This window comes from Phoxinus phoxinus (genome assembly GCF_949152265.1).
Source record: "Phoxinus phoxinus genome assembly, chromosome: 7".
Lineage (NCBI taxonomy): Eukaryota > Metazoa > Chordata > Actinopteri > Cypriniformes > Leuciscidae > Phoxinus > Phoxinus phoxinus.
The window spans coordinates 32,267,379-32,282,234 of NC_136882.1; the positions used below are offsets into that span (position 1 = coordinate 32,267,379).

The 14,856-nt window shown below is 33.5% G+C and overlaps 1 protein-coding gene across 3 annotated transcripts in view; it reads right to left on the bottom strand.

Annotated features, from left to right (window-relative positions):
* Positions 1–7,300: 7,300 nt before the first annotated feature.
* Positions 7,301–14,856, bottom strand: part of nab1b (NGFI-A binding protein 1b (EGR1 binding protein 1)) — a 30,667-nt gene continuing 23,111 nt past the window's right edge. For all 3 annotated transcript variants that reach the window (XM_079618400.1, XM_079618399.1, XM_079618398.1), the window contains 2 exons: positions 11,411–11,551; positions 7,301–10,446 (listed from right to left, as the gene is read on the bottom strand). In XM_079618400.1, the coding sequence (XP_079474526.1) occupies positions 10,367–10,446; positions 11,411–11,551 (221 nt within the window). In that variant the 3' untranslated portion in view covers positions 7,301–10,366. The remainder of the gene's footprint in view (positions 10,447–11,410; positions 11,552–14,856) is intronic.

Consider the following 14,856-nt stretch of genomic DNA (forward strand, 5'->3'; position numbering starts at 1 on the left):
AACGTACTATTGGGTAATGTGCTAATGTATGCAAGTATTCTCTCACATCATTGGCTGAAAAAAACATGTTTCATTTCTGATTGCCATGCATCACATCCTGCAATGACTCACTGTATGACCCGCGTTGTATGTTTTGTATTTGACTTTGAAATGTTGCTTTTTGAGTATATAAGAAATTGAGTGAATGCTCAATATTGCTGTCTTGAAAGTGTTCGCACATTTACCTTTTTAGCATAAACTACAGTACTCACCCTGGCCACAGGATGCCTCACGCTATGTAAATTCATTCACGCTCAGCAATACATAAATAATAAATAATAACATTGCGCACACTTATACAAAGAAAAGAAGTTTAGGTATACTTCAACTTCAATTTGTTTATTATACCTATGTCTAATTGTCAATGCAACAAGTTTTTTTTAAGTTTAAGTTTTTTCATCTAATATTTATATTTTATTTCAATTTAACTTTATTTAAATTACAAAAACTTTTTTTAGTTTTTAGTTTTACTTTGTAATAACCGTTTTATTTTTATTTTCCAATAGCAAAACTATGTGCTTATATTACCTGATATCATATTCTATATATATTATATATGCTATTATATAGGGAGATTAGAGTTGTTGTCACACTTTTTACTCTAGTGAATATTTCTCACGGTTGGAAAAATTACTATCTAAAGCAGTACTGTTTAGAGAAACATCATTAAACCTGGCATATATGCACATAGTCTCTAATTAAATGTAAGTCCTATGGAAAAAATCATTCCATCAATTGAGGAGTCATCTTTTTTATAAAACCAAGTGCCATTCAATTAGACATAAAATCTGTTAAAATGTTAAAATAAATAAATAGTCATGCTTAATGTTGCCTTTGGCTTGCTCAGTTGGGGATATTCAATTAATGAATCAATGAATAATACTATTGATTAGCATTACCAAACATGGACGTTTTATTATTATTTTAATTTAATACTGTGAAGCTGCTTTGATACAATCTGTATTGTGAAAAGCGCTATACAAATATTCTTGACTTGACTTGATTTAATGATGCAATTTTAAATTATTACCTGTAGATTTTAATCTGATGCAAGAAAATGTCAAAACAAGATTAAAAATGTTTTGATTGTGGCATGTTTTAGAGAAAGCTGTTCATGTATGGCTGTAAAATAAAGAGCTCAGGTCTGCATGGAGCTCAAGAGAAACCAATCACGACTGATTGGAAATAGAGAGATCTGCTCTGCAAAGAGAGAAAATATCTGGATTCTGGTGATCGGTTCAGGTGTTGCTGTGGAGTTGTGCAACCATTCAATGACAGTTCAATGACCTGTTAAGCGGTCTTTATGTTGGTAAACATTAGGGGGGGACGCTGTAGTTGAAATAGCTTACTATTATTGCCTGAAGTTATATTCTTGTGCACCACAAAACAGGCCTTCAGACGCACCAATCCCATTAAGCATTGGGAATGATGGTATTGAGTAAGTCTAAAACAACATATATTTGAATATATCTGAATTTTTTTCAATAAACATTCAATAGAATGTATTCTATAGCCTACCTACAATTTATGACTCGTTGTCAATAGTCATATGTAGAGTAATGCTTCATGGAACAAGTAGTTTCCACAATAAGATATTTTTTCTTGGGATTGAGGAAACTACTTGAGGAAAACAATAGAATATGAGTCATTCAGGCCTACCCATTCTAGAAACTTCTAAACTTTTACAAGGCCTAGGCTAAACCAGAGGAAAAGGTGTTTTACGCCTCCTACTGTCACAGTGAGGTAATTACACGAGTTTACGATTTCACTCTTGGCTTGAAAAGAAAATAACCCATTAGAGAAAACGTATAGTCTGATGCTGCCATCTTGTGGAGAATGTTTTTTTTTGTTTTGTTTTTTTGTGGAGAATGTGTGAGAATTTGGATTTAGCCCAAACATAACAATATAGCAAATATTTCAGTTCGATTGTCATATTTGTTTATTTATTATTGAACAGTTTTCATCTAGTTATAAGCTACTGCTACAGTAGTTTGTTGTTGTAGCCTATAGTAAGAGAAATGTTGATGTTTATAAGTTATAAACATCAGTATTTCTCTTACTACAACAACAACAACAACAACAACAACAAACTACTGTAGCAGTAGCCTAGTGATGGTAGTAGCACATGGTAATATCACGGTACTTCAGTGGTAGGCCTATACTGTTGGCATTACCATGGAACATTTCTGAAAAGTAATTAATTGTATTATCTCGTAGCGATATCTTGCATGTGGAGCTTGGAGGGTTCTGGACACTATGGGGTGACTCGGGCCCTGCTCCCCCTCCACTCCACTTTCTTCCTCCTTAGCAGCTATGTAGCCCATGTATCCTGGTCTGGTGGATCCTCAAACCTCTCAGATTCTTGCCAAGCTTGCCGAAAAATGTGATAATTCGTTGCCCATATTCAGTACAGGGAAAACCATTCATCTGGAGTATCTTTCAGAAGGGCTTTCCGTAGCTTTTGCAGGAAATAAAAATAAATATCTGTACAATATCTGTGTTTTGGTGTTGTCCGCCACCAGACTTTTCACATGTCGTGCCATATCTCAAATATTATTTATCACAAAGTAATAAATAAAAAAAGCATATGAATTAAATATTACCTGAACTAATAAACTACATGTACAGATTAATATGCATTTTGTACTTTATTTTGCTTAATTTCTACCTGCCCCATGGTTTAGCCGTCATTACCAAGACGCTCGGCATAAGGCACTTTCCTACTGTTTTTTCATCAAAAGTTTATTTGGTAGCCATGGTAACCTAATAACATATAGTATGGCAAGCCGTTTTAACATTTAATCATTTAAGCCTACTAGTATCTATTTTCATGCTACTAGTACTTATTTTTTAGATACTAGTATCTATTCCATTAAGTACTAGTACTTATTCATTAGATACTAGTACTTATTCATTAGATACTAGTGCTTATTCTTTAGATACTAGTGCTTATTCTTTAGGTACTAGTACCTTTTTAAAGATACTAGTACTTATTCATTAGATACTAGTACCTAATAAATAGATACTAGTACTTATTCATTAGATACTAGTACTTATTCAATAGATACTAGTACTTATTCATTAGATACTAGTACTTATTCATTAGATACTAGTACTTATTCATTAGATACTAGTACTTATTCATTAGATACTAGTACTTATTTAATAGATACTAGTACTTATTCATTAGATACTAGTACTTATTTAAATAGTGACTAGTAACTATTTTTTTGTTACTAGTAAAAAAAAACTTTTTTTGCCATTGACTTCTATGGGATCTGTCATTTAGATATCAACTATTCACTTCTGACTAGTATCTATTCCAATTGTGACTAGTACATATATATTAGATACTAGTACTTATTCATTAGGTACTAGTACTTATTTTTTAGATACTAGTACATTTTAATAGATACTAGTACCTATTAAATAGATACTAGTACCTATTAAATAGATACTAGTACTTATTCATTAGATACTAGTACTTATTCTTTAGATACTAGTGCTTATTATTTAGATACTAGTGCTTATTATTTAGATACTAGTGCTTATTATTTAGATACTAGTACTTATTCATTAGATACTAGTACTTATTCATTAGATACTAGTACGTATTTAATAGATACTAGTGCCTATTTATTAGATACTAGTATTTATTCCAAATGTTACTAGTAAGATTTTAAATTTTACTAGTAAGATTTTTAATTGAACTCTACCGTGGCCGTTCTGACTAGTCATAACATAAGACTAGTAAAAAAGCAGTTGTGACTAGTAAAATAAGAATAGTTACTAGTATCTATTGAATAAGTACTAGTATCTAATGAATAAGTACTAGTATCTAATGAATAAGTACTAGTATCTAATTAATAGATACTAGTATCTAAATAATAAGCACTAGTATCTAAATAATAAGCACTAGTATCTAAAGAATAAGTACTAGTATCTAATGAATAAGTACTAGTATCTATTTAATAGCTACTAGTATCTATTTAATAGGTACTAGTATCTATTAAAAGGTACTAGTATCTAAAAAATAAGTACTAGTACCTAATGAATAAGTACTAGTATCTAATATATATGTACTAGTCACAATTGGAATAGATACTAGTCAGAAGTGAATAGTTGATATCTAAATGACAGATCCCATAGAAGTCAATGGCAAAAAAATTTTTTTTTTACTAGTAACAAAAAAATAGTGACTAGTCACTATTTAAATAAGTACTAGTATCTAATGAATAAGTACTAGTATCTATTAAATAAGTACTAGTATCTAATGAATAAGTACTAGTATCTAATGAATAAGTACTAGTATCTAATGAATAAGTACTAGTATCTAATGAATAAGTACTAGTATCTTTAAAAAGGTACTAGTACCTAAAGAATAAGCACTAGTATCTAATGAATAGGCACTAGTACCTAAAGAATAAGCACTAGTATCTAATGAATAGGCACTAGTACCTAAAGAATAAGCACTAGTATCTAATGAATAAGTACTAGTACTTAATGGAATAGATACTAGTATCTAAAAAATAAGTACTAGTAGCATGAAAATAGATACTAGTAGGCTTAAATGATTAAAAGTTAAAACGGCTTGCCATACATAGTGGAGCACATGGATTTCAAGCTGCAAGACTGATGCCTTGATGTGCTGAAAAGGAAGTAAATCTACTCTTTATTCTTTGTGTTGGGCATGTACACTTATTATAAGTCATTACCACATGTGTTGTATTTCTGTATTTTTAAACATTTTTGGATTATTTTTTTATCACTTTAATAGTTAAAATGATGTACATTACATGTAAAAGCTAGCCACACTTGCTTAGTCATCATCTTTGCTAGTAAGACTAGTTTTTTGGCAAAAATGTCATTACCAACTCAGTCATTACCAGAACATTACAGCTTGTGCTGGTAATGACATTGTGGTGGTGGTGATGACGGCAGATACATTAAACATACTGTTCTTTAAAGAATTTATGTTGAATACGTAAACAGATTACTAGCTGGTGTTTTTTTTTTTTTTTTTGGTCTGAAGTCACTTAGGCTCTTAAATTACAATAGGTTATGATCAGTAATTTGTCATCACCACAACAAACTGTCATTACCAGAACTGCAACGTCATCACCATACCATACATATTTTTGCCAAGAAATTATATAAATTACAAAAACATCCTACAATTCTATAGTTCTGACAATGTTGGACAGTCTAAATGATCACTGAATTAAAAAGTTTTGATATATGGCATTCACTTAAAATAAGCTTATATTCCAAGCAGGGTAGATTGATAAATCAGACAGATACTTAAATTACTATAATTCATCTTGCAAGTAAACATCAACAATCCCATTAAGTTCAAGATAAAATAGATTCCATGTGAAACCACAAAATGTTTTAAAAGCACTGATTTATCATTTAAGTTTTATTTTGTACATATATTCGATGATGTGATGATAATGACACATTTACTTGACATAAGAAAATGGCAAAAAAAATCATAAATTCCCTTATCTTATGGTCTCAACTAAGCTCATAACGTCGCTCCTGACTTAAGGATAATTTGATGTATACCAATTAGTCAAATATGGAATTTTAATTTTAAAAAATGACAGCAACCCAATTTGGCCCTTGAGAAATGCCCTTTTACAGTCCATCCATAGTCTCACTGAACACATTATTTCCTAGGCTATGCACTAGGGGGCACTATAAGGTGCCATTAAGTAAGGTTCACTATATGTTTTTTCTTTGATTAAATGAAATTAAACACATTCAAATAGTTTGCATTGAACTTTTTGATAATTTAACGCTATTCAGGCTCCAGCTCTAATATCTCTGTATAGGGGGACACGGTAGGCAGTGCTTTAGCAGATTCATTAGTGTGTGCACGTTACTGGACTGTTTATTTTATATACAAGGGAATTTTCTTTTTTCTTTTATCGTTCACAATGACTTGAATTACGCCTTATCAGGCGAGGCGCCGCAGCCGGTCTGACATCCGGGCGGAGAGGCATCATTCCGGGCTGACTGTGGGCGGGCAGTGAGGTGGTTATCAGCACTGAGTTTAGACGCACACAGAGACTGGTGCGTACGCACAACAAAGGGTGGAAGCACAACAGTGAGTGTCTGTGAGTCATTCTGCAGTTTCAAAATGTGTTAATATGATGTAGATGCAAATGAATGGAGGTGAAGACACATCGACCCACACGCTGCCCTCACTGTCATCTGTCTGAACGCATGTCATCAAAGGCAGATATGCCTACTTGAAAGAAGATAACGACAAAATCAACTCTCATTTATCACAATCATAGTAAAATAACCGGTTATACATTTGATTTAGTCATTTATACACTTTATTTTACTCTAAATATTAAGCATTTTAGTTTCACAGTTTTTTGTGTGCAAATATTTTTCTTCTACACTACCCATCCCAAAAGTTTGGACACAATTTGTTTTGAATAGTGCCTATGGATTTCTTAATACATAAAAAAAATGTTATTTATTTTTTTAAATGGAGGCGTTGGACCAAATAGCGAAAGAAAAGCAGTCAACAAGTGTCCAGCATACATAACTAAAATCTAAAACGGCTATTAAAAATATTTTTCGCTAACATAAACATTAGATGAAAAACTTAAAGAACTTAGAAATATTGCTTTACTCATAAGTTACTAATGAACTAAAATTAAATAAATTAAATAGAAATGGGGAAAAATAAATCTAATAAAAATGACAATTGTCATTAAACCTTACTAAAAGTTCAATTAAAATTAAATCTGAAAATATAAATAAATAAAACAACAAATTTAAATTTGTTTTATATATATATATATATTATGTATTGTGAAAATATTTATGGTCATACTTGCATTTAGTGTCATAGTTTGATGATATTACTGTTTACTGATTTACTGTTTTACATTTACATATACAATGAATCAGACTGAAACTGAGGTTTTCTAGCTACGGTAATTTACTTTGCAGTAATCTTATAAAAAAAAAATGTGTCCATTAGCATCTGTTCAATGAGTCACCGGTCTCAGGAAATATGAATGAAAACATACAAATGCAAAAGATAATGAATCGATTTATAAATTAATTTAGTTCCATTTACTTATAACTATTAAAAATTAATAATTCTGTCTGATTTTAAGGATATTGTATGTTCACTTTGTTAATCCTTATTTGCAGTATAAAATCTGGGTCCTAGAACAAAGCATGAGAAACACTTCAAATGGATGGGAGAATGAAAAGTACTTCACAATCAGATGTCAAAAAAATAGAGTTTAATGTTCATGTGCTGTATAACAAATTAAATATATTAGTGTTTACAAAACAATATGTGCAGGACTACCGTATGCATATCCTAAAGTACTCTCTACTCAAAAGTGATGAGAACAAGTTCTACTGACAACACAGTTTCATCCCACAGTCCAAGATGCATAAGTCTATTATACAAAGCAAGTACAAAGATTAGAGAAAGACTGATCATTTCTGTGAGTGGTTAAAGACGGTAACAAGCAAGGAACAAAGGTAGGCGTCTAGATATGTCTTGCTATATAGGTCATTGGTAACGATGTAATCAGTGAGGTCCAATCAGATTTTTTCCAAAGCAAATTTTGTTCCAGTGCTCTTAGAGAGCTTGATATTGCCAAGGCTTTAAGTCTCAGATTTTCATACAACTTCCCAAATCTCATTTTCCGTTCCCCCTAAAACGAACACCCGAAATAAACTACCACGCGCAAAAAAATAGTAACGTGGAATGCTTTTAAACGAAGGCAAAATGAGGATAAATATTCACATAACGCTTGTCTTTATCACACGGGACACACGTCTCCTAACCCACCGACTTTCAAAAATAGGTTTAAAATGGCACTTAAATTAAGATTTTGCATACTCGAGATCTCTTAAATCTCTGAAAGTAATCCTAAAAAAATAAAAGCACACAATATTTCCACATATTCCCTCAAAATACTGAAGTGTATGATCAGAACGTTAAAAATCGGTCTCTTTGCACCGATATAGAGGTATTTGTCATCGACACAAATACAGATTATATAACAGCTTGACCGGTACATTACAGACATGTAGTTGCGGAAAACCTGATTATCTTGTGCCTACTTCACCTCACGTGATACTCTAGAACTACAATGATGATTTCACGGGTACAACTCCTACAAAAACACGTATCACCATTGACAAACACGAGAAATGTTGAGCGGTAGGATGCAAATTCGAGAATCAAACACTAGTGCATATCAGTTTCACATACATTTGCACGTTAGCTGAATCTAAGACTATGTCTACACTACGAAACAGAGTAGAAATACTGTACAGTGAATGTCCTCTGAGGTTGGGACACCTAGACACGTTCACTGAGTTAAGTGACAACAGCTACCCGGTATTGCTCTACGACTAAATATTCAGAAATACAAATACATTACGTGATTATGATAAAGACTGGAATGGTGCAGCAAAGACGCCCTGTTTTCAAGTTCCAGTCAGTTGTGAATGTTTTTTTTAACTATTTACATGACTATTTCGCTAACGTTCAAGAGGGGAGACATGCTTGTCTATATTAGCATTTTGTTGGTATGTATAGAGTACGATGAAATATATTAATTGTGCTTAGTATCGGAATAAATCAGGCATTACTATTCGTTCAAGAAAGACAAACGGCTGGCTCCGAGATTTCAGTGTTTAAATAGCAATGTGAACCGCAGTTTTCCTGTGTGTTACGCAAGTAAATTCAACCATAGCACCATAGCAGAGACTTTTAAATTCAGATTCGCTAGCATTGTAAACTCCCTTAAAGACCCCATGAGATCAAAATTAGAGTATTCATATGTATTAGCTCTGAGGTCATCTATATGCTAGTGTACTGCTAAACACAATTTTACGCATTAAAAAGGCGCTTCGTCTGTCTCTTCTGGGATAAACAACCAAAAATATAGATTAGGGCTGCACGATATTGGGAAAAAAAAACATGCGATATATATATTGCGGTGTGTTTTTCACCAATGACTTGAATAGCTAAATTTGGAAAGAATTAATAATTCTAGAATGTTTGGGTTGATTTAGTTTGAGAGTGAAACTTTGTAGAAAATAAAGATCATTTTAAAAAGTGGGAAAACATTTTTGTTTTGAGTGCAAACGATCTTTTTAGGGTTGAGCAATTTGGGGAAAACTTGAAAAATGTGGATGTTCTTTACAAGAACCAACTCTTTCACATTCCTACTGTTCAAATATAACTATAAAATATGATTTTTTTGTGATTATTATTAAATAAAAATATTAAAATAAGAAATGTTGCAATAATTATACTGTAAAATAAAAATAAGAGTATTAAATAAAAATGTACAACTGTAGAAATACAGTACTAATATTTATTTAAATTTCTTATTTTTTTAAAAAATATTACACAATCAAGTGTTTATTTTGGCAGTTTGCTGGCTTATTAGTATGTGCACGGTCGGTTTTAGAGTAAAACAAGGCCCTTTTCATTTACACTGCTGAAACTATCATGAGCTGCACACGTCTAAATGAAAATCGCAGCCTGCATGATTTGACTATTGCCTTGTCAAATTACAATATCAATTTTATTTTGATACATCGTGCAGCCCTAATATCAACGAGTCAGAGTTTTCTCGAATCAAATGCTCTCTAGAATGATATCATAACTCCTGCTAATAATACCACCGGTTGTTGACTAGCAATAGCAACTAGCAAATCACGGTTCAAAGCCTACTGGATATTTAAAAAAGGAACGAACCCTTTGATGTGTCCTACCGACTTCCTGTTATAATAGGAAATAGTCAATACAGAAAATGAAAGCGACTGCATGGGGTCTTTAAAGAGAAACACAATCCAAGAGGCTCACTTAAATAGGCGACAACAACAGCTGCGTACTGACAACTTTAAAAGTACTGCGTCCCTTTCTTTCAGTGAAATTATACATGCATTCATATATACATACAACACATACTGTATTTAAATAACATTTAACCGTTTTCAAACAGACATTTTCTATGTATGTACAAATAGCGGACTTCGTGGTCCACACCGATAGGATAGCATGAAGAGATAAAAACAGGTGATTAGAGCTAGTGAGAATCAAACGAGTACAGTCAGTGACAGCACGAACAGTGTGAATCTACTCAAGAGAATGGAAATAAGGACTCTAGGTGCTTTGGCAAAAACAAAAATGGCGAGAAACTAAAATAAATTCTATTTTGAGGCAACGTCGGTTGTTAAGGCTCTACTGTAGTTGTGCTTGTTTAGTATTGACTGACAGACGACGTGTATTGTAGGTTTGAAACGAAAGCATTCAGGGCTGCTATCTGGAATCCTCCGGCTCTGATTTGATGGTCTTCTTCTCAGAGAGGTTGAGGGCACGTGAAGATGCGTCTCCGTTTTCTGGAAAAATGAAGAGACATGTTCTGGATTACTGAAACCCTGTATGCAATTAATCATGCATAAATTGCTTGTAAAGTTCCTCATTTGCAAGTCACTTTGGATAAAAGCGTCTGCTTAATGAATTAAAGCATATATTAGCAATGACAAATATAATATGGATCATTCCTGTTATCATATGAGATAATATTGGATTACAATTACACCATTTTAAAGAACACTTCATATTAGCTAGCTTTTCACAATTAACATAGCAAAAATATCAAACTAAATTGCTTTATGTCCCCATGTGCTTCTAAAATGGAAAGACTATTTATTAAAAATAAAATAACAAATAATTATGATAATGATAATAATAATAATTCATATAAATATATATACATATATATATATATATATTATTTATTTATTTTTACCATGTCCCCGACTGCTTGCAAGAATTGGAAAAACTGTCTATTTATTAAAAAGTGCTTCTAAAATGGAAAAAATTATTATGAAAATAAAATAATAATATATTACAGGTGTTTTTTCATGTTACTTTCTTGAACGAAATGTTTAAAATTAATGACATTACAAAATGAAAAAATGAACTCAGTTTCTCCTTTTGCTCTTTATTTCCATCTTATGTTCAATTTAGTTCATTTAATTCAGTTTAGCTCAAAAGGTACCGCAGGAATGACCCAGGTATGAAAACCAAATGTATCCAAATCCGCATTGGAGCGCAAATGTCCTAAATGTGCAATAAAAGCATTTACTGGAAGTCACAGAGTGTGTGTGTGTGTGTGGCTCTATTTCAAACCCTAGTGTGCCGTTTTGCTGGGATTGCCACTGTGAAGGATGCATATGATGCTGACTTGGAATTTCTTAGGTGTCTTAGCCTTCATATAGCCTACAGTTGCATGCTTATGATGCCTCAAAATTGCCTATGTAAGCAGCTCACTAGGTTCTCTTTCCATTCAACACACACCTGTGGCTGCTGACATCTTGCTCTCTGCATTAGCGTGATGATGCCTCTTCAACTCGTTCGCCAGCTGCTTTCCGAGAGGCGTTTCTCCGTCTGATGCGCTCGGCCTCAGGTTGGTCACCCTTAGATTCAACGGTCTCTCTCCTGCAGAGACACAATAAAACAAACCATTCGTTTTAACTCATGTTCACATCGCAACTGTATTCATGATCGGCGTTTAACAAAAACGCAAGGCTGCATCATTATGTCCATTACCAAGTGCTAGGAGACAAGCATTCCGCCTACCAGAAACACTCAGCACAATACTCTCTCTCACGCCTGCAACTGAGCTTCATTTGATACAAATGCACCTTTTCTTCGACTACAGCCTGCTAACGCACACGCCGTAATAGCCCGAGGACAGCGAATGCGGCTTGAAGCGCATTGATAGCGAGTTGCATTCAGTGCGTGCACCTCTGTGCTTGCTGCCTCCTTCAACACAGCACATTAACCTCCTCTGTCCCTGGCTGGCTGATCTCATTCGTGTCTATTGACAGCATCATGACTAAAGTCTGTCGTTTTTAACTTAACACAATGCCCTTTAATTACCCGCAGCTTTAATTTGAACATTAAGGGGACACGTCTCTTCCACCCACTCCTCATAATACCTCATTTTAAACCATAGAAGGCAACGACCGCTGTGGATAAAAGGGTTGGACAAAACTCAGAGTGAATTTGAATTGGCCACGTCCCACAGGAAATTGCATAGGAATTTTAATTGGGATGACAGGATGAGGAATTTAAAACAGCAAATTAAAGAAACTGAATAGGTAATAATAAATAAATTACGTTCTTCCACCGTGGTCCACAAAAGTCTGTCTGTCTGTATGCCTATTCATCTATCTTCCATCAATCCATCCATCCATCCTTCATACAATTTTTGTCCATAGATAGATAGATAGATAGATAGATAGATAGATAGATAGATAGATAGATATGGGGTCAGTAAGATAAAAAAAAGTAAATATTTTTTCAGATTGGAATAAATTTGTGATGTTACAATATATATATATTTTTTCAAATAATTGCTGCTCTTTCAAACTTTATATTTATCAAAGAATCGTGAAGCAAATGTACCTAAAATATAGCAGCTCAACATTGAGCATTGAGAACTGTTATTTGTGCACCAGATCAGCATAATAAAATTATTTTTGGCTCATATATTAAACAAGGAATTGGAAATTGTAATATTTCACAATAATACTGTTTTACTGTATTTTCGATTAAATAAATAAAGCCTTGGTGAGCATAAAAAACTTCTTTCAAAAACGTTTAAAAATTTTACGACCCCAAAAATTATGAATTGTAGTGATATATTAGTGCTGGTAAAACGATTAATCGCATCTAACTTATGTTTGTTTGTGTGTATATGTATGTATATATTCAATTAAAAATTAAGAGTGAAAATTCCTGCTAAGGGTTGAAATGGTATTACCATTGATATCTTTGTAAACCCAACAGCAAAGATTAATTTCATTAAAGCTCTACCTGCAAAGGGAGAGTCAAGGCTAAGGAAGGACATATTTAGGTCTCATCTAATTCTCACTTTCTGCCACTGCTTCTACCTTTCTCGCTCACTCATTCTTTCTCCGCAGATCCCATACGCCCACTCTGGAGTTCTGAGAACACATGGGATATTAGGAAGCTGAGAGGGATCATGTACTCAGAGAGTTCATGAAGGAGTTATTCTCAGAGCTGGGGAGGGAGAGAGCTCTGTTGTGCTCAGCGCAGTGTAAAACAACAAGTAATTATCCTAAATAATGAGAAGAGTGTCATATTAAAGCAAAGAAGTACCGGTAATATGCATTTTTTTCCAAAGAGTCTATAATAGCTAAAGAAAGCTATCCATTAGCATCCCCATTCATCTCAATGGTAGATGCCTGGTTGGTACATAAAATATGAAAGAAAACCAAATTAAATTAACAAAAATCAAAAAACGATTAAAGCTCATTTATTGGCTGATATCTGGTAAATTTTGAGCATCCGCTACTAATTTTGCCCACTTGAGCAAATAACAGAAGTGGTGTGCCAGTTCTAACAGCTTTGCATATGGATAATATTTAACAGAGGCGTCATGGCCATTCAAACCCGTACAAACACGTGCCCCCTCAGATTTTTGAGCCAAATGGATTTGAATGCAGATTCCAGATTTTTTTAAAATAAAATTGATAATTAACCCTTTAAAGCGTACAATCACACCGGTGAGATTAGAATGTTCAGTGCTAAATGTACTTTTCAGGCACCGACCGAATTGCCTCGATACCATCCGAGTATCAAAAAAGCTTGTCGTTCGGTACCAAATTTCGACAGCTATGGGGTTAATCTAGTCAACGTCAGTGAGCCAATAAGCATGCAGCATGATTAGCTTACTGCCTCACAGACATGAAAAAAAAGGCGTATAGAAAGCTTGAAATGTCTACTTTTAAACTAATTCGAATCGAAAACAAATACTCTGATTATGTAATCCAAATGAAAGGTGCATTTCTCTCAACAGGCGCCCGTTCACTATATTGCAGAGATGACGAGTCACCAACGTCAACATCTTTGCAGCCAACACGGACTCAGAAAACACTAGCTTATTAATAAACAATTAAAATGTATCCTTGCTATTTATCCCGACACATTCATAATCATTAAGCTACTTTTGCCAGCGCTTTGTGGCAAGCTTTATGTGCGCTTGAGCGCGAGGAATATATCCCACCCCCCAGTGGCCTATACGAGTCTGTAAAAAAAAAAAAAAAGTCAAACTGCAAAAAAAAAAATATAGGTAATATCATGAAATGTAATCTTGTTAAAGCGAATTTCATAAAATTGGTATCGAAAAAAGTATCGCTCAGGAACTGACTTTGAAGTGAAGGTATCCATATCGGTATTGAACATTTTTGATAGATACCCAGCCCTAGTTCGCACTTTGGTTGGCACTGAGCCAGAGACGGACACACTCAGCACATGTCATATATCACAACTGTTTAGCGTTTTCAACCATATAATGCTTATTTTATGATTTCGATTTTTTTTATTAAGTACAAGCAAAAACATGGATGTATATTGTCTATGTTTCCACAGCAATCCTTTCAAATATAATTTGACGTGTTTTATCTGATAGCCTAGTCAACACATTGTGTAGGTAACTATAAAGTTTACTCTAATCTTAGAATATTGGTACAAAATGAATAAATGCCCTAAAGTTGTCATTTCTTCGTTTTGAAGCTAAAGTTTCTCACACCGCTTGGGCAATTCGTGCAGAACCATCAAGTATTCGCGCACGGGTGGATGGGGTAATCCGTCAAAATATTTGTAACAAATATTTAAAAAAATATAAATTTTTAGCCTTCTGTTAAATTGACTTTTACCAATCGACCAAACTCCGAACTTCAAAGAACAGCTTCTGAATCACAAAATGTGCTCGA